This window comes from Rhamphochromis sp. 'chilingali', assembly GCF_963969265.1.
Source record: "Rhamphochromis sp. 'chilingali' genome assembly, chromosome: 19".
In the NCBI taxonomy this organism is placed as follows: domain Eukaryota; kingdom Metazoa; phylum Chordata; class Actinopteri; order Cichliformes; family Cichlidae; genus Rhamphochromis; species Rhamphochromis sp. 'chilingali'.
The window spans coordinates 32,237,402-32,264,975 of record NC_137946.1 but is presented as its reverse complement, the minus strand read 5'-3'; the positions used below and the strand labels follow the sequence as shown (position 1 = coordinate 32,264,975).

Genomic DNA, 27,574 nt, shown 5'->3' with positions numbered 1-27,574 from the left:
AACGGTAGTAACCAGACCGAAAAGCAGTGCACATTTCGGTGCTTTATTTTCCTGAGATGTCATGCACTTTGGATTCTAGCCAATCATTTTACGTTTCCGAGGATAGTAGGCGGGTCCAGGTACGTACGTTCTTTTAGAGCAGAGCTACAGATTAAAAATGCCCAAGGCGAAGCGATCAAACGTCTGGCTGTACTTCACAGCAAAAGATGCAAACTCAGCAGCAACAAGTGCTTTAAGCTGATACTGTGATACTGTCAAAGGAGGTAACGCCTCAAATCTGATGAAACACCTGGCGACGTGTAAGATAAGATAAGATAAGATAAGATAAGATAAGATAGAACTTTATTAATCCCTCGGGTGGGTTCCTCTGGGAAATTCGACTTCCAAAAAAAGCACAGCAACGACCGAAGTTACAGTTACAGAACTGTTATATTTTATTTATATATATACATATATATATATATATACATATATATATACATACATATATATATACATACATATATATATACATACATATATATATACATACATATATATATACATATATATATACATATATATACATATATATACATATATATATACATATATATATATATATATATATATATATATACATACATACATACATACACACACACACACACACACACACACACACACACATATATATATATAAATACAGAGACAATATAAATAAAATATACAAAGGGGATAAATAGAATAAATAGGAATAAAAAATAAAAATACAAGTGAATTGCACATTTCAAGTATTGAGTCTATTGCACTGTTGACTATTTACAAAAAGTATTGCACAAGGTATTGTACAGTGAGGTGCAGAGGCACTACAGCTTAGTTGTTCCCCCCTCCTTTGTCCTCCTGTCTCCCCTCCCTCTCCCCTCCAGGGAGGAGTTAAACAGTTTGATGGCGTGTGGGACAAAGGAGTTTTTAAGTCTGTTAGTTCTTGTCTTGGGGAGAAGCAACCTGTCACTGAACAGACTCTTCTGGTTGTTTATGGCCGTGTGCAGAGGATGCCCAGCATTGTCCATAATGTCCATCAGTTTCTTTAATGTCCTTTTCTCTGCCACTGTCACCAGAGTGTCCAGCTTCATGCCGACCACAGAGCTAGCCCTCCTGATCAGTTTCTCCAGCCTGGATGAGTCCTTCTTTGCTGTGCTGCTGTGTAGCGTTTTTTTAAAAGCCAAGAAATGCGCCGTATTTGATAGCTTGCTGCGAGACCTCACACCGTGCACATATTGGACCCGGAGTTAGCAACATCCCCCAAAAACCCGAAGAGGAGAGTCCTGGCCCCTAGCCCTGCCAGTGTAGCAGAAATGATGAGGATGATGATGCAGCAGCAGCCGTTCTTCTCTGCGTGAGTAGCTAATTTACGTTGAGTAGGCTAACCACGTTATTACATTAATGCATGTAAGGTGAACTAGCAAACATCATCATAGCTACATGCGGCTGTCTTCTTGTTTGATGGCAGATGCTCCCTTCACCCTGGCAAAAAAGGCTAAAATGACCAAAGAAAAAGTGGAAAACAGTTAAACATGAGAGGTTTTTGGACAAAGTTTGTGTTTTTTCCATTGTTTAAGCACTGCTTCCAGCCAAGAGTGATGCCATATATGCCCCATAGCTGCAGAAAAGGCTAACATTGATATCTTTTTACAAAAAAACAGCTGAACATGAGAGGTTTTTGGACAAAGTTTGTGTTCTCTATTCTTTAAGCACTGGTTCGAGCACCGTTTCAAAAGTACCGGTTTGGTACTGGTATCAGATAAAACCTAAACAATACCCAACCCTATTCCTATCCTTCTCCTTAGTCTGTTTCCGGTTGTGGATTTTATTTGGAATTCAGCCTCTGGCCTGGAAAAAAGGTTCACTCCTGTTTGTTTACGCCCTGCCTCAGTAATCCTTCCATCTGTGTTATATTAATAAACGTTTATTTTTTGGATCTTTTCACAAAGCACAGGAAGACGCGTCACAGATGAAGATGTTTTTATTTCACAAGGCATTTGTCACAAAGTTTAAAAGAATGATTGGAAGTTTTTACATGGAAAAATCTTTTCTTTTTCATATCAGAGACCCAGCTGACGTCAGCCGGTGACCATCAAAAGGGCAGTGCCAGCAGTTTGCGGTAAAGACGACACTGAAAACAACAAAACAGCGCGTTACAAAATGAATCCAAGCGTGCTCGTCTCTGTGGCTTTCTTGTACTCTGCACAGCGGAATCCAAACAACTCTGAAGGTAAACTGACCTTCAGCATTTCGCCTCTAATATCAGAGACGTGCTGGCCGAAGGTCACCGTGTGCTCTTTTGTAAGCGTTAATGCTCACAGTCCTCGAGGAGGAGGCAAGCTGTGAACAGTCTTCCTAAAAATCAGCACGGATAAAAGAAGAGAGGTCGTCGTGGGCTACAGACAGTTTCCCGGAGCCATGGCAACAGCAGCCTCGTACAATAGGTTGTTCGAGTGCAGCGAGAGGAGGAGAGATCGGGGATGAATGAAAGTGCGCCACGAGAGAGGGTAGTTAGGGCTGGAAATGAAGGCGATAGTAAGTCTGCATGAAAGGCAGGGCAGCCGCTGTGCTTACTGCTCGTTTGGATTCTCGTCCTCTGCCTCCTTTCCTTTCCTCCTGGTGTTGACTTCAATGTGACAGCAGAATTCCTCTGACTCGACAACAGCGCTTTGAAACAGTGTGTAATATGCCTACATAGCTGAAAGCCTCGGTCCTGGCAGAGTTAAGTGGCAGCTTTTGCCCACTGAGCTGCAAGGGGGAAATTAACTCCTGACGCCTCTCCAGCCCTAAAACCCTCTTTGGGCAATTAAATCTCTACTTGTAGCAGCGTTATGATACCAAATGTCCAGCTTTTTAGATGTTTATCCTTTTTCTGACAGGATTCGAGCCTAAACAGCAGTGCTCCGGCCCAGCAAGGGGAAGGCTGTTGGCATGCCACAGCTGGGCTCCAACCCCCTGAGTCCATGGACCCCCTGAAGCCCTTGCAACCCTCCTTGGAACCCCTGAATCCCTCCTTGAAGTCCCTGTATTCCACCTCTAAGTCCGTCATTATGAGTCCTCGGGTCTCTGCGGGGCATGGTAGCCATCGCGGCTGTAGCCTGAAGGGATCGGGTTGCAGGTGGGGTGAGGTTATTGTGGTTCAGATCCATGTTGGACAGGAGGTGACCCAAAGAGTCCCAGCGCTGAGACGAAGGCAGGCGTATCAGGGAGGAGTAGCCTCGGTCGGGGAACACGGTAGCCGCAGGAGGCTTGCTGGTCTCGGATGTGAACACCGGGGCGCGATCGTGAGGTTCCCTTAAAGACGGCGGTGCGGCTCGGAGAGGGGCGGGCTTCAGGTACATTCCCCCCCGCGGGTCAGCCAAGACCTCGCAGTAAGGTGGAGGAGGATCATCCATCAGAACTGCCTCCTCGTAACAAGGCGGCTTCCCGAACACATCCGTGTCTGCAAGAACGAGAAAATGGGAGTTAGCATTACGGACCGATAAGCTATAAACTGCAGTTCCCCTAATGGCCACTGGAGGCTGTTTCCAAAAAGGAGTCAATCCTTATAGACTCCCACTTTAAAATGTCCAATCTCAGGCCAGAGCTGCTTAATTATACCCACAGCATAGTTTTAATTATTTTTATTCAGCATCGTTATGGATTAATCTAAGAATTACTTAATCAAAGCTCTTCTTCAGTCTTTTAGTTTAGCTCCATTCCTCTTGGGTGGAGCTGAACTAAACAGCAGGTAATGGAGTATTAGTATTAGTAGTAGTCTTTGTTTTCCAACTGAATCATTTAATCGAAACCTGGTGGCTTGCAGTGCAATAGCACCTGTCGTAAAAGGGAATCAGCTGCCTGAACTAACACTGTTCACATTTAAGTAACAGGCAGAAACTTTTAGATCACAGCTATTAATTAACACCATTGTGATGAGCTCAGTTATTTTGTGTTGTGTGTTTGTTGTCATCCCAAAGTGAAGTCTGTAGGACCAGGAAGAAAAACACTAATGAGCTTCTTCCCTGAAGCAGACCAGAGGGAAACCTCAGCTTTCACTGCAACACAGCATCCATTTATCATAATACATGCCTGATGCAGTGTGATACACTGGAATAAAGCCAATGTGCAGCACACACACACACACACACACACACACACACACACACACACACACACACACACACACTTGTGATTACCGCACGCCCGCTGCGACACCTGTGACTGTGCTCGGCGGCAGGAACAAAAGCCATCACAGGACTTCTGCTCCGAGTTTGCGTTTCTTTCTTGTTTTACCAAATCTCTTTCCGTCTCTCTTACATCACTCACTCCTATTTCAGGTCCGCTTGTTCTCCAGCTTTCCGCCTCCCTCTCAAGACTTCATGAGTTCGAGCGGAGAAACTGCATTGCAGCACGTTGTGCAACAAGAGAAACACGAGCTGATGGCACACAGAGAAAGAAGAGGTGATGATTCTCCGGGCTGGTGTCAATGGTCTGAAGTTTGTATACATTAAGATTTAAAACCACTCTCTCTTTGATAAATCAGAGCGCACTCAGATATTCCCCCAATGCTACAAAATGCCAAAAAACTCACAACAAACCAGTCAGGAAACACAAATGTCAGATGAGGAAAGCAGCGATGATTCATCCGTCTGAGATTTCAATTTACTATTTACTACAGAGGAAACACTGCGTGTTGCTTATGTACACTTGGCAGTGCTGAGTGAGGGAAACATGGAGCCATTTCAGTTCATCTGTGGAAAACTGAGTTAAAGTTTCTCATTCAGCCCAGAGGGAGCTCGGAGTAGAGCCTATTCAGCACGGGCGGCCCTGATGTAGACCCAGAACTCGCTGGAAAGATTATAGATCACCAACACAGAGGCGCATTTGTCAGACGCCTCCTGTTTTGCCGTTACATCATGCGAGGTGTCCTTTAGCGTTCCTGCAGTTTTCAGATGTGCAACGTCTGAGATCCTTCCCAGACGCCTTAACGCCCACTCACATCACATGACAGGGTGGGGCTAGGTCTCACAATGGGTTCACCTGAAACGCTGGCTGACTGTGACTCACACCTGTCTTCACATGTAGAGGATCATTAGGGGGTCCGTGACCCTCTCGGAGACACTCCCACAGGGCTTAAATCCACCAGTTGCTCTTAAAACTGAAGAAGCTTCTTGGACGAAACATCTATAACAAACAAGTCCAGACGCTTTTCTTTCCGAGCTCTCAGACTATGATGACCTGGATGACTGAGAACCTTCACAGACGATGTGCAACGCCCTGAAAAAGAGGTTGGCGGCTGGCGGCTGCACAGATTCCTGGATTAACAGTCAGGAAATTACATTTCAATACATCACAAAGGCTCATTAGTTAATCTGCAAGCCGAGCAGATAGAAAGGAAAAAAAATAAGTGTAAACACATCAAGTGCGGCTCCTGAAGACCATCGTTATACCGACGGCACTGTATGCAGCGGAGACTTGGAAATCAACTGCAAAGATCAACCGCCATCTTGACGTCTTCCAACAACGTTGTCTTCGACGGCTGCTCAAAATCACATATCGGGATCGCGTTACCAATGAAGAAGTATATCGCCGTGCGGGAGTAGAGCCGCTCCATGTCCAAGTCACCAAGCGTCGGTTCAGATTTGCCGGTCACATCCTTCGGCTACCGGACCCGAGACCTGCCCGTGTCGCAGTTCTGTGGAACCCGAAGAATGGAAAGAGACGGCGAGGAAGACCTAAAATAACATGGAGGAGGACTTTCCTTGAAGATTTACGTTCAGTCGAACTGTCATGGGATGAAGCAACAACTGCCGCGATAGACCGAGTTCGATGGCGTTCTCTTGTCGCCCGATGCGCCGATCGGCGCGGGAGGATCTAAGTCTAAGTCTAAGTAAACACATCAAGTAAGCCTCAGAAAAACAGCAGCGCAGCGGTCATTAAGTCAAACCGATGTGAAAAGTTCATACTTCCAACACAACACAATGTTTTTCACAGCTGAAACAAACTAAGGGGAGTTACTTGTTGCTTGTTGCTAGAGCGTCACTTTGACCATTACAGGCATCAAAACTGATTCTGGCTCCTGCACTGAATATATTTATTTAAGGTTTAGAAGTCCACAAACTGAAGTAATCACGAGGCTGCACTTTGGAACACGTCTGACACTCGTCTGAGCCTGCAGAGATTTAATCACCGAGGATGAGAAGCTGCCTGTGGATCCGTGGAGATGATTGTAATTTGGTGAAATTGTCTGAAATACCGTAATTTGCTATTCTCCTCCTGATTTCCTTTCTTGCAGGATGCGCTCTGATTATGCTGCACAACAGGAAAGCGAGCTTTTAGATGGAGTTGAGAACGTCTCTGTCGGTTCACGCTTTGCAGCAACAGGTTCGTTTTTCCACATTGTTCTCGCTCCTAATTGGCTCGTTCACACCTGCTACTAATTGCACTGATGGACTCGTCTGTTTTACATTTGCGAGAATCTCAAATCTCTGCAGTGAAATGTTGACACGCAGGTTCAGCAGAAACACCTGCACAGGTTTCTGCTGTGCTGCTTTCAGGGAACGCTGGGACATTAATCACGGTCAACACTCGGCTGAATGGTTTCAGCTGACGTGTGAGATAAGTGAAGGGAGCAGCTGTGTCTGCAGTGCGGCTGAAACAACAGAAAACAAAGTGCTGAACTGTTGTGGCTTTTAAGCGGCGTGTCTGCTACCTGACACAGATTACTTTGACATTTTCTGACATTCGAGAAAGAAGCAACTGGAGGTGGTTCTGCTGCAGAGAGCACAGCAAAGGGTACGATTCAGGAAAACCTGACCGGCAGCCGGCGAGAGCCGAGTCTATGTTTCAATGAATCGTCAGGAACAATCTAACCCTCAGGCTGCAAACACACATCAGTCGAACAGCAGATTTCTGGAGCTGGAAGCCATTTTTATATCCAAGCTGATGAATGTTGCCAGATCGTGATCAATATCTGTCGAATGTTGCACAAGCTGCCGTCCTCCTCTTTCAAACACGGAAGAAACTCGGCTCTTCAGACTGCTGCACCAAAAGCAACTGTGCGACTTCTTTAGCCAAGAAATCAACTATATTCTCTCTCACACACACACACACACACACACACACACACACACACACACACACACACACACACACGTTATGTTTGGGATCGCTCAGTCTGTTTAATCATGTAGACACGATCAAGACAAGTTGCTGAAGTTCAAATGGAAACATCAAAATCAAAAAGGTGATTTGATCGACTTTGTCAGACGAGCTGGTCTGAGTCTGTAAGGTTTTTTAGAGAATGGCGGCAGTTCTTCGGGTGACAATAGATTGTTGATGGCAGGAGTCAGAGAAGAATGGCAAGATTGCAACAGTAACTTTGACAATCACTGGTTTGAACCACAGTCTACAGAAGAGAATCCCTGAATCCACAACCTACGAAGCAGATGGGCTACAGCGGCAGAAGAGCACGCCGGGCGTCAGTCCTGTCAGCTAAGAACAGCAAACTGATGCTACGAGTCACACGAGCTCACAAAAATCGCACAACAGATGGCTGGAGAGACGTTTCCTGTTCGGGTGAGTCTAGATTTCATCCAACATTCAGATGGCATTGTCTGAATTTGGTGTAAACATCATGAAAGCATGAAGGTATCCTGACTTGTTTTCGAGCCCTCAATGCTGAGCATTGTTTAAGCACCACAGCTTAGCTGACCACATCCATCATCTGATGGGTGCTTCAGCTGGGATAACACACCGTGTTGCTTAAATCATCTCATATTAGAGCAACAGAGGGGAAAAAATAAACTTTCAGGGGTGAATTTGAAGTTCATGAAGTTAAAAAGACTTTCTGTGAAACTGGCTCAATCTGTAAGCCAGTGACGAACCATGACATGAAAAGTGACTAAAATAGGAATGATTAATTGGTTTTTTGTTTTTTTTGTCACAATCTAACAGCCAGGGGTCAAAACACATCCAATTACTTTTCCACAAGAAGTGAGAACTGACAAGAAATGCTGCCATAAATACACTAATCAGAGAAAGGAAGAGAGGAGGAGGCAGGGCCAGAAAAAGCTGACGAAGGCTCTGAGAGAACCGCTTCAGCTGGAAAGTCCTCCAAAATCTGTCCACCACGCGAGTGTTGTACTGCGATCACTGACGAGTGTACCGCTAATTTGGGTTTGTAGGCATCACCCTGAGAGGTAACAGCAGCTGTATGCAAGATCCCCACCGCAGGGAAAAGGGTAACACCACCTGGGTCTGGGTGCAGTTCCCCCCTCCAGGGGCAAGGGCACCTAGACCCGGTTTGTAGAGTACGCTTGGGGAGTGTGATCGTGTGTACAGCGTCTCTCTATGTCTGTCTCCACGTTGGTTGAGTGTGGAGTAAGTGCATATGAGAGCATGAGGGTGGGAATGGATGTTTGTGTGTGCCTGTATGTCTGTGTCCATATGTCAGGTTGGGTGTCAGACGCCACCTCTCTGGGGACATCTCAGTCCCCCCCCACACACAAACTACACCCTTTTTGGCTCCTACCTCAAAGCACACTGTGTGCTGTTGATCTTACGTGCTGCACAATAATGTTTAACATTTAGTATTTACTGTCATATTCCCATAGATCATCGTGATGTTGTTTATTGTGTTGCTCTTGTCTTCTTCTGCTTGTTTTCTTTTTTTCTCAACAGGTGATCCAGGAAAAGACAAAGAGGGAAAAGAAAAAGACAAAGGTGATGAAGCAGATTTTCATTCTCTTTTCTCCTTTTTCTTTCCCTCTCCTTCTGTTAACTTTCTTCTGAACTTTTCTTCTTGTTTTTCTTTCCCGTCCCCGAGTCCAGTCTGGCCTGATTACAATAACTTAGAATAAAAATAACTAATAAAGATCAAATAAACTATGACAATCAAGTGGACCAGTATAGCAAAAGGCCCACTTGGGAAAGTAAATCTGTTCTTGGCCTTCAGACAATAATTCTGATGGCTACAGTGCCAGACAGGACGGACACACACACACACACACACACACACACACACACACACACACACACACACACACACACACACACACACACACACACACACACAAAAGAAGCTGTATGCAAGATAAAACCTATTGGATGGCGTTAAGAACATTTTATCCATTAACACGTTTTCACAGGTATGCTGTAGTGCCTGAAAAATGACCCACGCCCACACCCGTCAGCAGCAACCCACATACCAACCAACAGCCTGTTTACAGCCACCACAGCAAACAGCAGCGCTGGAAACCTGCAGCTGTTTGGTGAACTGTTGCCATGAAACGGGCCTTACTCATCACTGCAAATGTGTTTGTTTATACCTGGCCAGAGTCCATCAAACATGGCTCACAGATACCTGCAAGATCAGGTTACTATTGTTTCTCAGCTCTGCACTAACTCCCCTATCAACACGCCAGCTGTAAACAACACCAGCAGCTGTCAGGACGGCTTTAAATACCCAGCGAACGCTCAGCAGGACGTCAGCAGAAACACGCGGGGCTGATGTTTCCACCGGAGGGTCGGACGTGTCCGAAGCTGAAAGCGCTCACAGGATTAAGCTAATGGGAACCACGGTGGCATCCATTAGACAAAACTGACCCAGTTCAGCTGCTGTGCCTAAACCATCAAAGCTAACAATAAGAACCTTTGACTGAGGGCATTCATTCATTTCTGATCTTTGGATGATTTTCCTGTTAAACTCGAGTCTCCATCAACAGCTTTACTTTGACAATTTTGTTTCCAGCTAATGAGGAAGATGTTGAGGATTATAAATGAGTCAGAAAAGGAAGAAGGATTTGTAGTTTTCCTTCCTTAACACGGCTTCCCTTTAAAAAAAAGAAGGAAAAATCCCAAAAGCCTCGTTTATTTTAATGGAAAACCTTTTTTGATTTTTGCAACTAATCCTGTGAGTTTAACAAAAATTATCATTTGGTTCATTCATGATTTGTCTACATCATCACTATGATGACAACCACAGAAAGCTTAGTTACTGTCGCCATCAATGAATGAACTGACACGTTTAGACCAAAACTAGAACACGCTAAATTTATGAACCAAAACCTAAAAGGAAAAAAATATTTTCAAAGGGAAAAAAGATTTTTAAATGAAAAAACAAATTTAAAGACAAAATCTGAAGAAAATTTCTAAATCGGCAAAATCATCACCATTGGGTACATTAGGTATGACAGTGACACTCTTGTTTCTATTGGTTTACAATGTACTCACAATTCGAAGTTTTTAACTCCGGGTCCGAGCTGGCCGAGTGAGATCTCGAGGGAGAACAAAGGGAAGCGAGCCGGCGTCAGGAACAGGCTGAGAGCTCGTGCACACCGCACACCTCTGCCTAGCATCCTGCTCGCCAACGTCCAGTCACTGGAGAACAAGCTTGACGACCTCAGGGCCAGGATAAAGTTCCAGAGAGACATTCGGGACTGCAATCTCCTCTGCTTCACCGAGACATGGCTGAACCCAGCGGTGCCGGACCACGCCATCCAGCCGGCCGAGTTCTTCTCGGTTCACCGCATGGACAGGACACGGGACTCGGGGAAGTCAAGGGGAGGCGGCGTGTGTTTAATGGTGAACAACAACTGGTGCAACAGTGCGAACGTTGTTCCTCTCACACGCTCCTGCACACCAAATCTGGAACTACTGTCCATCATGTGTCGTCCTTTTTATCTACCTCGGGAATTTACATCGGTCATTGTAAGTGCCGTTTATATTCCACCACAAGCGGACACGGTCACCGCCTTATGCGAGCTGCATGAGGCACTCACACAGCACCAGACACAACACCGGGACGCTGCGCTTATTGTGACGGGGGACTTTAATAGCGCCAACCTCAAACGCGCAGCGCCGAACTTTTATCAACACATCACCTGCCCCACCAGGGGTGAAAGGACACTGGACCACTGCTACACTACGGTCAAGGACAGCTACAAGGCACAATCCCGCCCCCCGTTTGGCAAATCTGATCACGCCGCCATCTTCCTCATGCCAAAATACAAACAAAGGCTAAAACAGGAAGTTCCGGTTCAGAGGAAGGTCGCGCGCTGGACGGATCAATCGGTGGCCGCGTTACAGGACGCACTCGATGACGCAGACTGGGGCATGTTCAGAAACAGCTCCGACGATGACGTCAACGTGTTTACGGAAGCGGTTGTGGGATTCATCGGGAAACTAGCGGATGATACCGTGGAGACAAAGACTATCACAACGTTTCCCAACCAGAAGTCGTGGGTGGATAAAACCATCCGCGACGCTCTGAGATCCCGCACCGCTGCCTACAACACGGGACTCATGACGGGGGACATGGACCCGTACAAAGCCGCGTCATATAACGTGCGGAGGGCGGTGAAAGAGGCGAAGCAGCGCTACGGGAGGAAACTAGAGTCACAACTCCAACAGAGTGACTCTAGGAGCCTGTGGCGGGGACTAAGGACAATAACGGACTATAAAGCACCAACAACCGGTATGACGAACGCGGCCGTGACTCTGGCAGACGAGCTGAACACTTTCTATGCTCGCTTCAAGGCTGCAGCTAAGGACTCCAACGATGCTAATGCTAGCAGCGCTAACGGCTGCAGACAGGAAGATACTGCCAGCACCGGAAACGTGCTCGTCATCTCCGAGCATGAAGTAAGGAGAGCCTTCAAGAGAGTGAACACCAGGAAAGCAGCAGGACCAGACGGCATCCCAGGTCGTATCCTAAGAGACTGCGCATACCAGCTAGCTCCTGTGTTCACTGAGATATTCAACATCTCTTTATCTCAGTCGGTGATCCCCACATGCTTCAAAGAGTCCATCATTGTTCCTGTCCCGAAGAAACCCCACCCTGCTTCTCTCAATGACTATCGCCCTGTAGCCCTCACCTCAGTAGTGATGAAGTGCTTTGAACGCCTGGTCAGAGACTTCATCATTTCTTCACTACCAGACACACTGGACCCACTACAGTTCGCTTACCGTCCAAATCGTTCCACAGACGATGCCATCTCTCATCTCCTCCACACATCACTCACTCACTTGGACACTAGAAGGGGGAATTATGTTAAAATGCTCTTCATAGACTACAGCTCTGCATTTAACACCATAATTCCCTCCACACTCACCACCAAGCTGGAGCATCTGGGACTCAGCTCATCTATGTGTCAGTGGATCTCCAACTTCCTAACTGGCAGACCACAGGCAGTAAGGATGGGCGGACATGTCTCAGCCTCCACCACTCTCAGCACTGGAGCCCCCCAGGGGTGTGTTCTGAGCCCCCTGCTGTACTCTTTGTACACATATGACTGCGTGGCCACTACCAGCTCCACCACCATCATCAAGTTTGCTGACGACACCGTCGTGGTGGGCCTGATCTCTGATAACAACGAGACGGCCTACCTGAAGGAGATTAGGAATCTGGAGAACTGGTGCCAGAGGAACAACCTCCTTCTAAACGTCAGTAAGACAAAGGAGCTGATAGTGGACTTCAGCACTAAGCAGGAGAGGAACTACCAGACCCCCGTCATCAACGAGTGCCCAGTGGAGAGAGTGGACAGCTTCAAATACCTCGGAGTTCACATCACGCAGGACCTGTCATGGTCCTGTCACATCAACACCGTGGTGAAAAAGGCCCGACAGCGTCTCTACCACCTCAGACGCTTGAGAGACTTCCAACTGCCCTCCAAGGTGCTCAGGAACTTTTACTCCTGCACCATAGAGAGCATCCTGGCGGGAAACATCTTAACCTGGTTCGGGAACAGCACCATGCAGGACAGACGAGCTCTACAGAGGGTTGTGCGGTCAGCTGAGCGCACCATCCGCTCCGAGCTCCCTGACCTGCACTCAATCTACAGCAGGCGGTGCCGGACCAAGGCCAGGAAGATGGTGAAGGACCTCAGCCATCCCAACAACAGACTGTTCTCTCTGCTGAGGTCAGGAAAGCGATTCCGCTCCCTGAAGACCAACACAGAGAGACTGAGGAGGAGCTTCTTCCCGCAGGCGATACGGTCTCTCAATCACACCACCACACAGTACTGACCCACACATATGGTTCTTACACACACACTGGACTTTCTGGACTTTGTTTTTGCACAACACTGGTCACTATATTCTTCATTTCCAGTTAATACTTGTACAGCTGCTGTTATTGTGTATATATTTATTTATATTTAGATTTCTTCATACATTCTTATAGTTCTATATTGTGTATTGTGTATTTTGTTGTACAGTTATTTTATTTTCAACTTTAATTTATATATTTTATCTTATTCTCCCAGTTAAATTTACCCTTCATTCTAATTTGTGTTGTACAGTTATTTCATTTTTAACCTTAATTTATATTTTATTCCTTCCTAGTTAAATTTACCCTTTTTAATTTTTCATATTTATTTCCTTTCTTATTCATAGCCTTTTCCTTTTTTGTTTTCTTTAGGTCACGAGCAGTTGTCCAAGCATTTCACTACATATCGTACTGTGTATGACTGTGTACGTGACAAATAAAATTTGAATTTGATTTGAATTTGATTTGATTTGAAAATGCAAGAAAAAAAACTAGTCAATGTGAAAATCCTTTGACCTCTGACCTTTAAGCTACTGGGATTCGAAGTCATCTGAGATTGTTAGTAGATGCATCTATGGTATCGATTTAAAAACCCCGCGTGACCTCGTTCTTCAGTTATATTGACAAACCGCTCACACCGCCCGCCCGGCAGGGTGACAACTGAACCCCATCAGCCTTTTACGGGTGATGGGAAACAACAAACGTTTAAAAGGGGGAAAAAGAGAAAGCGCAATTTATGATGGGGAAAAACAACAACAACAACAACAACAACAACAACAACACCTTTAAAAAAAAATACTGCAAAATTTACAAGGAAGTGTTAAATTTAAGAAGAAAAACCACAAATTTATGATGAAAAAAATTAAAGTGATAAAATAGTAAATTCATAAAGGATCAACCAGCTAAATTGAAGGATGAATAAATACAATTTTCAAGGGAAACAAATTGGTAAATTTGCAAGACAAACACTGGGGAAGCTACAAGAACGGAGAAGATCTGCAAATCCAAGAAGAAAGTGCTTATTCTGTGAGGGAAAACTGTCAAATCCAAGAGGAGAAATTCTGCATTTAAAAGGAAAACTGGTGACTGAGAGGAATCCTGCCACATGCAGCAGGAAAAAGGCCAAATTTTTATTAACAAAACTGAAAGTCAGGGAGAGATGTTTCTTTGAAGGCTGTTACTAGAACATCATAAGCACCTCTTTCTGTTCATATTTTTAACCCAGTAAATAAACTCTTAACTGGTTTTCATCATGAGTCTCGTCCACCTGGACAAACACAGATTAATAACAGCTCATTTTAAGAAAACCATCTGCCGCTCGCTTTGCTCTCACATAGTCTCATCTTCTGTGTTTTTAGCAGATACCCAGTAACGCTATCAGCGGCTGCTTCACACAGCGCTGCAAATGGACCGAAACTGTTTGCTGAAAGAGGCTAAAAAAAGCTTCTTTCCACTTTGCTGTAAAACCTGCTTTTACCACCTCCTCTGTTGGTGAAGTCGACTGAAACAGCTCCTCTCGGGTCTCAGCTGCCGAGCACCTGCTTCGCTTTCAGCCCTGCTGCTGCCTGGATACTAAACCTCTTCATCAGTCTGCTTTGAGGCCAAGACTCCAGCGATCTTTTGTTTCATCCTGTACTGTCTGTCTCCGCTCATTAATCGTCTTTGAGAGCAGCTGATGCTCTTTTACCCCTTTCCCTTTAATTCCTATTCTTCTGTAGATGCTTGTTCGTTTTGTTCCTCTGTCATAAAGCAAGCTGCTCATTACGCACATTGTTTTCACTCTATAGACCATTGAGATTTTCCTGCCTTAGAAAAGAAAATCAAGAACAGAAATGGGAGTATTCTCACACAACCATGACGCCAAAATAAAAAAAATAATTTTAAAAATATTCAATTTAACTGGAAGTTAAATTCACATCTTCGAGAGAAAACCTGGGAAGCAACCACAGGGAGAACAGGGAACACTTTTAGCCTTTTTTTCATCTCTTGGATCTGCATGATGTCACAGAGTGAATAGTCCTTGTATGGTTATGTCAGGCACAGAAGCCACACCCCTCTGCTGTTCTAAATTTCTGCTTATGACGGGCATAAGCAAATTTTTTTTTATTTTTTTTTTAGAAAACATGTCAGTGTGAAAACAAAATAATCTGTGGACAACACACCAAAGCTAGCGGTGACGCTTTAACCCCAATGTTAGATTTTGACATCAAGGTCTCAGTTTTTCTTGTCCGCATGCAAACGCAGAAACAGTTTTCTAACATCTTTACCTGCACAGGAGTTTTTAAAGCTCAGTCTTCAGTGGAAACACCCGTGTACGTGTGGATGTAGCCTGCAGAGTATTACTTTGAGCTGCCACTCATGAAATGCTCCTCGGGTACAGCGAGAGGACAGAAATATAAAGCAGCATAACTCACATACTGCAAATTACATGTAGTATGTGGGTTTATTAAGACCTGAGCAACATTTTTCCTGTGCGGGCTTTAATCCGTGCGAGGCAGTTTCATTAAGAACGGGGAGTTTCACAGTCTCGGTGATTACAGTGATTCTTTGCGAAGCTGCACCTCTCGGCCTCTGAGTGTCTCCTCCTCCTAATCACTCTTATTTTATTGTTACTCCGTCACCGCATGGCCTCCGCGGCTGTTGCCTACGCCTCAGCGGCAGCTGTCACCATGACACCATGCGGGGGAACGCAGGCCAGCATGGAGGGAGGGAGGTGGAAGCTAGGAACTAAACTGGGAACTATAAGAAACGCTCCTGCACTTTGCTTCTCTGTCTGCATCGCATCAGTTTTGTCTTTCCTGTTGAGCTGAGCTCAAACAACGAGGCGTAAGTATGAAAAACAGCTTGTAAATACAGATCAAACACGGCGTGACAGGTTTGGTTATTTGCTCAGCAGCAGAGACGAGTTCTGCTTCAGAAAGTGAGTCAAGTTTACAGAAGAGACTAATAAATGCAGGAGGAGGTATTATGAATGCTGAGTGCAGCTCTGCTCTCCGTGGAAACTCTAATAAGCAGTTGTGGATCTGAAGAGCTTGAAGCTGGATTTTTCAGGTTGTTCCTGTGAGGATGTCTGATGGCTGAGAGTAAAATGTCTAAATCACGAACACGGTGCATGGGCACGAGCTTGTGGATCGTGAAGCTGCGGCAGGATTACCTCAAGTCCATTTTTGTCTTAAATTTGTACTGCACTTATAAAATGTTCAACACAATATGCTCATTGAACTTCTCATGCTTAGCTCGCTATAACTGCCTTTTCCATACTTCATGCCCCCATTAATTGTGTAATCTATTGCACAAATAACTTTTTGTGCTGTCAGAGTTAATCTCGTTAAAATGATGTTAACGCCATAACCGCATTAACACGGCAAATCTCCGTTAGCGAGTTAACGAGGATCGCTGCGTGCGTGGGGCTGGACGGCGCTAACGCGTTAAGGAGCTAACCGCGCTAACGTGTTGACCCTGTGCAGCCCCACGATTAACGCTGACAGCGCTAAATATTTTCTAAACTTTAATTTCAATGATGTACAATTTAAAATTAGTTCTCATAAATGTGAAGCAAGTTTCTGCTGCAGGTCTCAGTCGCACTGACAGCTTGGCCAGAGTTCATAAAGCTGTGACAGTGTGCGTGGAGAAGTCGGAAGACTGAATTACATCCATGAACTCTTTGTTTAACAGCTGATTAAATACTAGGATGTCACCAAACTCCATATTATTTGTTCGATACCACTGAAAACTACAGAAAAGACCAAGATCACAAACACAGTCAGAGGTTCGGCCGAGCAGGCAGCTGTCAGAGACACACCTCTGTTTGTGGCTGTAAATTAAGGATTTCTAACACGGAGGTTTTATGGCGATCAACTCACTTTTGCTTTAAGTGGCCATTAGAGGAACTGCAGTTTTTGAAACCTGAGGTTGCGTCTTAGCTCGCGAGCGTTTTGTCGCCTGTGAAATAAAATGATTACCTGGCATGCTGACCCAGGTCGCTTGAGGCAATGGATGGGGAACAGGTAGCGGAAGAGGAGGCGACAGAGTCTGAGGAGGGCTGAACTGTGGCGGCTCTCTGGGCAGCTGTGGAGGCTGTTGCGGTGGTGGTGGTGGAGGAGCAGCAGGTGGGTACCCGGCGGGGTGGCAGCTGAGCGGCTCCATCTCTACAGTACGCAGACACTGCTCCCTCAGCCTCTCCTCGCGCCGGCGCTTCAGCCGGCGCTGCAGGAAGCTGCAGAAACAGCAAAGCATGACGACGAGGGCCCAGACCAACCAGAAGCCAGCAAAACAGGCCAGGAAGGTGTAAGTGCCCTGCGACATCACCATGGCGGTGACGGGATGCGCAGCGAGTTCCCCCCAAGACAGGAAGAGAGGATTTCAGATGGGCGGGTTCAGCGGTCGTCTTGAAACTCAGCAGATCACTTTCGTTCAGAAAGACAAAGGAGAGCGACTTAAACACGGGTCGAGTCACAATCCTTCGCCAAACATCAGGTGGCTTCAAGTTTCTTATTTAAATGTTAAAGAAAAGTGTGTCAAGACCCTTCAAGCTCCTGCCTGAAGAAGTTACAAATCACGGGAGGAAAAAAGATTAAAAAAAGAAAAATCCAGTAGAATTCAGTAAAACTGAAGCTTTTCTGAAACACAGCAGTCACATGGCTCAATATTTAGCCACGCTCGTTACGCTTATAAAAGGCTGGCAGGTGATAAAAGCTTCGACAATAAGACGTATAATCGCACACATTAGTGTCCTAATTACATAAGATCACTTGGAGATAAAATAAATCAGAGAAACTTACAGAAGAAAGCAGGCGGAAAATTTAGATTTTTGTTCTGCATCAGCACCAAAGTCATTAAAAAAAAGTATAAATAAATCTTTGTGCTTTAAAAAATAAAAATACTGAACATAAACATCAGTAATCAAAACCGTCTTCGTCTCTGTTTGTGAGTCTCCTCCATCCGTCCAGATGTTTCAGATGATAACCCTCTGCTGCCTGAAATACGCCTCATTTAGATGGAAATCTGTGTGGATCCCACACAGTCACACACTGTTATTCCAAATGACTACAGATGAACTCCCCGGTGTTTCCACTGCAGCAAACCTCCATTTAAATTCTCCGAAAGGCTCGAGCAGCCTGCTTTCAATAATCCACCCTCTCAGGAAGCTTCTCCTTCGTTCCTGCTGGAGGATAAAGTTGTAACGGTTCCGTCATTGTCACATTTTGAAGCTGATTCTAGAACTAAACCAAGCGGAGAACCGAGGCAACATCCGGTCAGAAGCACCAAAAAGAAATGTCTTTGTTCACGTGAAGTCAAACAGCTGGTCCCTTCGGGGCCGGGGGTCCTCAGATTTCTTCCCCTTCAGATCACAGCTGGACTCCTCGGCCTCACGCCGCCCTGCAAAGACACACAGGAGGCCTTCGTCAGGACAAAATCAGGCAACATTTTCCACACAGTGAGAACCGAGAGCAGGAAAAACAGCACTGAGGCTGGGCCGTTATAAATGTCAGCTGTTCATGCAGGATATAACACCAACATCGGGGGTCCAAGTATCAGTTTCACACTTCAGAGAAGAAAAGACTTTCACAGAGGTGACATATGCAGAACGAGACAGGATCACTGGGAGTCGAATAAACACGTCAAATAGAGAATTAATTTATTACTTCAGTGTAAATCAGAAGACTGTAACAGACCTTCAAAAGCACCTCAGCGATAAACATGAAAACAAATGTTTAAATTCTGGTGACTTTCTACATGAGTATTTAAAAAAAATGAGAACGTCACAAATTTAATATTAACACAAAAGTTCATCTGGATTTGGCACACGGTGTAGTGATGGTAAATTTGATTCTTTTTACTGAATCGAGTTTGAATGAGTCACTCACCAAAGTGAACCGGGTTTTTTGAGTCATTTGAGTCACTGAGTCAGTTGCCCAGAGAGTGCAAAAAATGTACATTTTCACTCAAACTTAATTTATTTCTCTTTTCGTGTAAATCCTACGGCTAAGATGAGTGATTGAAAAAGAAAAACAACTGTTTTTATAGATCAAAAAAGAGCAAAAAAACATTTATTTTATTTATTTTTATTTTATTTGTATTTTCCTCAAATGTGTCAAATATATATTTTTATACATATTTAAATGTCCTTTGAGCTGTGAGCCAGGGGGCGGTAATGCGCCTTAACATTGGTTGCCAACCAAGAAGAAGAAGAAGCTGTGAGCCAGGAGTGATATCTTATAATAAATAACAAATATAATATCACTGATTCGTTTATGCTATGATTCAGAACAGGAGGGATGGGGTGAGTAACTCAGCTAACATGCTAACAGCATGTTAGCTGAGAGAAGCTGGACCGTTACATGCTGTTAGCATGTTAGCTGAGCGATGCTACTGTGAACCAAGGAGCTATCCGGTTGTTCAGTCTGACGTCACTAGCCGTGTCTGGGCCTAAACTCCGCTGCAGGTCCATATATCAAACGATCACTATGGCATTACTGAGAGTTGAAAGACTGTCTAAAGTCTTTCATCTTTAATAAAATGATCAGCGTTCTGCTCTACCAGGTGTAACAATTGAGTTTAACATCCAGGCATCCATGAAAACGGAATTTATGACATTTAATGGAGTTAGAAGTTAGCAGGGAGTTAGCTCGCTAGCTTCTATCTAAATACAATATAGCATGTCCTGACTGCAGGGTTTTGGAAACAAATTAAAACGTACAGCTCTGCTATCACTTCCAGCATAAATGAAGACAGAAAACTAAACAGCAGTGACGTTTGTAGGGTTACTGAAGTTTGGCTAGCTGGTATATAATGATGTGCTACGTGACCGCTAGCGACACAGCTATGTTAGCATAATATAAACAAGCTAACTTTTTTTCCACTCGATAAAAGTTAACGTGAGTGTTCTCGGTGGTCAGGAACAAATGTAATCGCATGGCAGGATGCTGTAAAAGGACCAAACTTCAGCCAGGAGAACAACTGAGATAATCCATCCACAATACGAGGTTAGTCATTCATATACTGCTGCATGGGCTGGGCTGTAGTTACATCCTAAGGTTTTAAAAACTGAGCTTAAATAAATGATTACCGGTAATAAAAGCCGAGGGAGGTCAACAGTGATCACTGACTGTTTTAGGAGCTTTTTGAGATCAAATAGAAGAAAATACATAACATTAAACATGTTAACAACACAAAAGCCATATTAAACGCAGACTACTTTAGGCCCGGAAGTAGGATTTGTCACATCATCACTTAACGACCGGATAGTCTTGATGTGAGCTTCTACTCAGGGTTTTTTCTTCCAGTTCAGAGCAGAAATGTTTTGTTAAGAAACTGGCTGTTGTTTTTTTCCACACAATTTTAATTTTAAGTTAGATATATTTCTACTAATGAAATTAGCTTGCTAACAGCAACAGGGATGAGTCAGTGAGTCAGTTGGGCTTGTGAATCATGATTCACGAGTCCGTAAAGTGATTCTTGAGTATTGAACGATTCGTTCATGATTCGCACATCACTAACACGGTGTCATATCTAGGGAATAACACTGAGTATATATATATCACAAAGAATATATCACAAAATGTGATATATTCTTTAGCGTTAACAGCTGTGACACCCTCACCTGGTTGGTTTCTTTCACAGACCCATTACCTGCCCTGTATGAGAAGCTGTGTGTAAAAAACTGTTTCTACAGGCCTCCAAATCTGCTGCCAGAGATCAATCTTCCAGATACTTTAGGAAATTCAAGCATCCATGTTAAACTGAGCTCCACACCTGAGTCTATACGCACAGAGCCACAGTACCAGAAATATACCCTAAAACATCCAAAGGACCTAAAAGCAGATTTGTAGATAATTCAGTGTTAAAATGGCCAATAAAGTAGGACTGTAGGGACCTGAAAGTCTTCCCTCTAGGTTTTTCCAGGATTGTCTTTGATGGTCGATGGGAGGCATTTGACATGGAAATATAACTTAAAAATAACGAGTTTAAACCTTTTTATATAAACATATAAACGCATTACTGTAACTGAGTGATTGGGGTTTCTGTGGATGAACTTCTCTCAGTACACGATTTGTTTTTTTAGAAACTATAATTTTAACAGTTTATGATCTGTTATAGCTCACATTAAAAACTTTATTTTTTCTGTGAAAGCTCCAGCACATCGATCCCACGCTCATTCCTGCAGCTGCTGAAAGGTTGCAAACTGAATTCATGATTTTCCCCCCACTGCGATGACAGGAACAAGTAAACATGTCGTTCCCAACAATGATGCAGACACTCCTTTGGACATGTTGTTCCTTCAGACTTCACACTTGGCGAACAGAAGATCCTGCAGGGCTTCATGTCAACGACCCCGAACAGACAGACAGACATTAGACGCAGACCTCCATCTGGAGAGATCTGACTCTGCACAACTTTTGTCTCAAGAATCATGCTGACACACAAATTTATACTGAAAAGTGTGATGGTGCTAGGAGAGTACGGCAAGATGGTAGGAATGTAAAACGTTTTACTGTGTTAAGGAAACATTTTTTCAGTAGTGTTACATCAAAAAGGCGAAGGGTCTTTATGAAATGAGGGTAGGATGAAGTCGTTCACGGCTATTTTGGTAACTGGTGCTTTTTTAAGACTGCCTTTTTATTCCCCTTCCTGGTTCATGGTCCCCGCTTCTTGTGGAGGATTTGCTAAGTTTTGATTTTTACCAACTTTTTGGTTTCTTGTGGGGGTTTTTTTCCCGATATACGCTCAGTGTCATCTCTGTTGCTTTCTTTGTCCCCTTCTGTCTACATCCGTGTTGCATCTTCTTCCTTTTGCCCACTTCCTGTTTTAGATCGGTAATGGCTTTTCTTTCTGCATCTCGTGTTTCTGTGTCTCCGAGTAATCAAGTTCTCTCTTTTGTACTTGTCATCCCATCTTACTCCACCTCTTCCCAATCCGGTTGTTCAGTCTGACGTCACTAGCCGTGTCTGGGTCTAAACTCCGCTGCAGGTCCATATATCAAACGATCACTATGGCATTACTGAGAGTTGAAAAACTGTCTAAAGTCTTTCATCTTTAATAAAATGATCAGCGTTCTGCTCTACCAGGTGTAACAATTGAGTTTAACATCCAGGCATCCATGAAAACGGAATTTATGACATTTAACGGAGTTAGAAGTTAGCAGGGAGTTAGCTCGCTAGCTTCTATCTAAATACAATATAGCATGTCCTGACTGCGGGGTTTTGGAAACAAATTAAAACGTACAGCTCTGTTATCACTTCCAACATAAATGAAGACAGAAAACTAAACAGCAGTGACGTTTGTAGGGTTACTGAAGTTGGGCTAGCTGGTATATAATGATGTGCTACGTGACCGCTAGCGACACAGCTATGTTAGCATAATATAAACAAGCTAACTTTTTTCCCACTCGATAAAAGTTAACGTGAGTGTTCTCGGTGGTCAGGAACAAATGTAATCGCATGGCAGGATGCTGTAAAAGGACCAAACTTCAGCCAGAGAACAACTGAGATAATCCATCCACAATACGAGGTTAGTCATTCATATACTGCTGCATGGGCTGGGCTGTAGTTACATCCTAAGGTTTTAAAAACTGAGCTTAAATAAATGATTAGCGGTAATAAAAGCCGAGGGAGGTCAACAGGGATCACTGACTGTTTTAGGAGCTTTTTGAGATTAAATAGAAGAAAATACAAAACATTAAACATGTTAACAACACAAAAGCCATATTAAACGCAGACTACTTTAGACCCGGAAGTAGGATTCGTCGCGTCATCACTGAACAACCGGATTCCTGTTTCTAATTCTAGAAGAAGGACCTGATACGTCTTTTTGTTACCTTTGTTTGATTGTCATTGAATTTGTTTTAAAGTGTTTTCTTGGATATTTTCAGGGTTAGCTGATGCTCAAGAATCAAAAAGTTCTTGAAGGATCTTCTCATTTATAATAATATCCCTGTAAAGTGGAGTTCTGACGACTCTATGCAATCAGAATGTGGTTTTGTTTTTTAGTTATCTTTGTAGATTTTTCCAAAATGGTCCATTTGATCTTTATCCAACATTCAGAGTTAGAGTTACCACCAATAATTTAGACATTAGAGGGTTTAAAAGGGCATGAGACATCTGAAATTGTTTCCAAAACCTTGCATTGAGAATCTTTTCAAATTATTACCATGCAACATTTTGGGAATGTTTTTTTAAAAGAAGAGTTTATAGTTTATAGGCTTATAGTGTCAGTGAAGTTCAACAAATCCAGGCCTTCATTGCTTTAGCTGGCTCAATAAAACCTAAAACCCCAGTTAAATATAAGGGACGTCATGACTGTGGTTATCAGCTCCCATTTCACTCTACTTCAACACAAAGTTGATCAACTACTCCAATCAGTTACATTATCAGAGGAATGGTGAGAGTGGCGTGTAAAGAATGGAAAATATACCAGTAAAATCAAAAACTGTAGAAAGTTGTTTGTCTGGTGATTTGATCACAAGATCAGGGCAGCTTTCACTCGGCCAACTGTCTACCAATTTAAAGACTTCTAGTAATGGTCAAATTGAGTAGAAAGCACCACACAGGAACCACTCCATCTACCATCCTGTGCTGCTCTTTATTTTTAACATAACAGCTGCGCCTTAAAGCATTAAAACTGCCCCATAGCCTAATAAAGGAGAAATCACTTTGTCCACGTTGTTTGTTGCGAGATCAAAGTGCATTTAACTTTGACTCTCAGGTAACACCTCGCTAATCTGTGTTCTAGCAGCTACAACTGTGTGAAACAGACTTGGCAGCAATTTAGGAGCAAGTTACTTCTTTATGTTTTTAAAAGAAAGAAATCGATGCCATCTGTAAACTGTTGTCTCCACGTGTGCACTGCAGTCATTAACAACAGGATACATTTCAATTTTCTACAGTTAATTTCAAATTTCTGGGATAAGTCTGTAACTTACATTCTTTCCATTATATTATGAAATGTTGTAGTTTTACTCTTGACATCATGTAGTTAGAAGTTAAAGTAAATTTGAGCATTTTAACACGAGAGTCTATGTCTGGATGCACGCTCAATCATTCAGGTCGTTGCATTTACAGCAGGGGTAACGTTTAAGCTCAGCTGACTGCAGCTTTCCCCAACCTTATAAACAATATATACCAGCAGCACTGACTAACAATGGACCGTGAGTATTGATCAGCGGCCACGAGTAGCATTCACAGAGAGTTGGGGAGTGGCTGCAATCACATCATTGTAAGATGGTGAGGCTCCCTGCTCAGTTCAGTGATGGTCTTTCTCTTTTCATGTAACTGGCCTCCTTGACTCACCCCCAAACCAGCGTTCCTCCCCGTTCAGCACGTCTACATCCTTATCTTTAATACAGTGCATGCTGGCCTGCAGGTGTAAACAGACTGCAGAGTCCTGGCCTGACAAGGTGGTTTTCCTATGTTGTGCCATCTACCTTTGGGCAGACCAATATTTAGCTCGGGGTGGGGGGATTGATGTAATGTTGTGAAAAAAATGCATGTCAGCTGTTTGATACTCCTGACAGAGGGATCAGGAGAGGTTTTCGCTTAGGCAGCAGTTTGCCCGTCTCTCCGGGATCGCCTGGAGCTTTCTTTAGGCGCCTTCCCAGCTTTGACAAATGTCCGGCTGAGATAACTACATTTACTCTGGGTCTTTTTGATATGATGATCTGCTCCCCTGTGTCTCTGTTGTAGCATCCTGATAACACCCAATTTGTGTTGCACTGGAGGAAGCGAGTCAAACCTTAAATATGTTCCATTTATGCTGGTTTACACATTACTGATGGAAATGTCACAATCTAAGAAAGCCAGCCTGTCATTTCTCATTTCCTCCCTGATCAACTATAAGTGTTTGCTCAAATGACCAGAATCAACTTTCTGGGAGAGTCCAGGGGGCCTGACTCACTTTTGTGTGGACATTCAAGGACCTGCAGATTGTTTTTCTTTCTTTTTTTAAACAACTGTAAATGTTTATTATGTCTTATGTCGCTCAACGTGTTTTATTGTTGTGTTTTTGTGGTTGTTGTACTTGAGAAAGACAACAGAAAAGAATTATGCAGTCATAAAGCGATTCTCAGGGACTTCTTCTTTCTCTCCAGTCAGAGCGACTCCTGTGTGAATTCCTCTCACTTTGAAATACACTCAGCAGTCGGGATTACCTCATGAGTCTAGCTAAAGTGAAAAACATTCCCTACAATTATAAAACATTTCTGACTTTGTCATGCTGCATGAAAAAAAATCTAAATGAGCTAAAGGTTGAGGGCTGTGTTTTCTTCTCTGAATCGGACACTTGTGCTAGATTACCGTTTCATTTAAGCCGTGTATTTTCCCTCCATCCTACAGCACCTTTGGGAGTCACACCCTTGTGTCTGTTGCAATTTAATACTGTTCAGTAGTGGTGATTCATCAGCTGAGGGCTCGGTGAGGTCGCACAGCCACTGATATTTCAATCTGCTGTGAGCGCTGATATGGTAGGAAGGCTTTGTTTACTCCCCACGCTTCCTGCCTGTCCGACACAGTCATCAAAGGGAAGCGATACACACTTGGACCTCCACCTCTACACCTACAACAATACACATAACACTCGCTCTATTTTTATTTGCTCTTCCTTTTGTCTTTTAATGGCTCTCACTCGAACCACAATCTGAGATGAGGCTGATCTCCGGGAGCTGAGAGGCAGTAGTAAAAGCACCTCTTTAAAGAGATGTTTCCAGATAATACGTTCTAATTGTGCTTTTATCTGCAAAGCTGTTACAACCTCGACGAGACAACTTGAGCGCACCGTCAAAGCCGAGCAAATCAAAGTGCTTCACAGAGCGAGGGAAAAGAAAGCAGGTCATTAGATATTTCATTTTCCATCACGGTCGAGGTTTGGTAACCGCACATGCGCGGCCTTTCTGTGGTGCAATTTAAGTAGAGCCTGATGGATATCTGATTTAAAACACTGATATCGATATTTGGTGATTTAGATATTCAATATATTGTCTGTTTTTTTTCCTCAGACGCATGAAAATAAAAACACTTGTTATTTGTAGTTATTTCTGAGTAGTTTATTGGTTCAACCAGTTGTGGATTTCTCGTTTACGCTTTGCCCGACTGCTCAGGTCAGTTACTCTTTTAGCTCCAAAACATACGATATTAACAGGGAAGTGGGAGAGTGCGCTGCTAGTTAATAAACTACACAATATCAACACTAACTATGGTGGAAGGGTGATGCTCATATCTGCACTTTTTACATTTCCATTAAACAGCTCTTATAAATGCTGATGCTGTTATTGGCCAGTATATCAGCCCCAGCTCTAACTTTAAGTCATATCATGAAAATTAAACATTTTAGGAATAACAGTAACAAAAAAAATATCAGTGGTTTTAACCACATTTTTTAAAATGATACATTTATTATTTCTCATAAATAAAATAATTTTACAAAGTAATCTCAATTTGTGTGTAAGACCTTGGGCAGATTTATTAATTCATTATATCAGCTAATGGCACATGGCATAAAGTCACATGTCTTAGTAATCACACTTTCCCTCTGATAAACACATTGATTATATTCTCTCATTGTATCAGAGTTTATTCACCACCTACAACAATGTTAGATCCACGTCAAACAAAATGCACTAATACTAACAGCAGCTAATAGAGGCTAACAGAGGCTAACAGAGACTAACAGCAGCTAACAGAGGCTAACAGCATCTAACAGAGGCTAACAGAGACTAACAGCAGCTAACAGAGGCTAACAGCAGCTAACAGAGGCTAACAGCAGCTAACAGCAGCTAACAGAGGCTAACAGCAGCTAACAGAGGCTAACAGAGACTAACAGCAGCTAACAGAGGCTAGTAGCAGTGAACAGGCATGAGTGTCACTGACTCATCGACTCGTATCAGACTTTCATGAAGTTTGATAGCCTTCTCTAAAACAAACAGGAGTTGACACCTGGCTGATGTAAACAGTGGACTAACAGCCTACATTCACTACAGATAAACTGCGGCCATAGTTGATTGTCCTTCATTAGCCACTGTAGGATGATACACTTGAATTGGGGAGTAAGAAAACAGAACAATGACACTAATACTAGCTCTGTTTGTACACCAAGCACACTTGATGACAGAGCTCAGAGCCAGCAGCAGCTTGTCTAACATGCTAATGTCCCATAAAGACCACAGGTTTATCCATAATGTGCATGTCCAAACAACCAGCTGCGAGCTTCTCACATTGACAAACTCTAGCAATTGTTAAAAGGAGACGGACACTCCCTGGAGAATGCCTACCTCATACGGGTATCAGTGGCCCAGCAATCAAGCGCCATTAATTCTGCTTCCAGAGACAATAGCAAACTGTGGCAGTCGTATAATAATATATTCAAACGGGCATTAGAGAAGCTTTACAGCTTGAGATAAAAAGAGGCAGATCGCATTAGGTATGTTTCAATTGATATCTCTTTTTTTAAGATTTCACTGCCTACCCTGACAAAACACTAATGAAAAACAGTTATGAAATACCTACGGATGCTGTAACTAAAGGTTTGCAC

The 27,574-nt window shown here is 43.6% G+C and overlaps 1 protein-coding gene across 5 annotated transcripts in view; it reads right to left on the bottom strand.

Annotated features, from left to right (window-relative positions):
* Positions 1-1,667: 1,667 nt before the first annotated feature.
* Positions 1,668-27,574, bottom strand: part of prr7 (proline rich 7 (synaptic)) — a 33,256-nt gene continuing 7,349 nt past the window's right edge. For 3 of the 5 annotated variants that reach the window (XM_080867010.1, XM_080867012.1, XM_080867011.1), the window contains exons 3-4: positions 17,017-18,433; positions 1,669-3,466 (exon numbers count right to left, since the gene is read on the bottom strand). In XM_080867010.1, the coding sequence (XP_080723136.1) occupies positions 2,913-3,466; positions 17,017-17,365 (903 nt within the window). In that variant the 5' untranslated portion in view covers positions 17,366-18,433 and the 3' untranslated portion in view covers positions 1,669-2,912. Of the gene's footprint in view, positions 3,467-17,016; positions 18,434-27,574 lie in introns of all 5 variants that reach the window. The other 2 variants (XM_080867014.1, XM_080867013.1) reach the window with 2 other exon arrangements.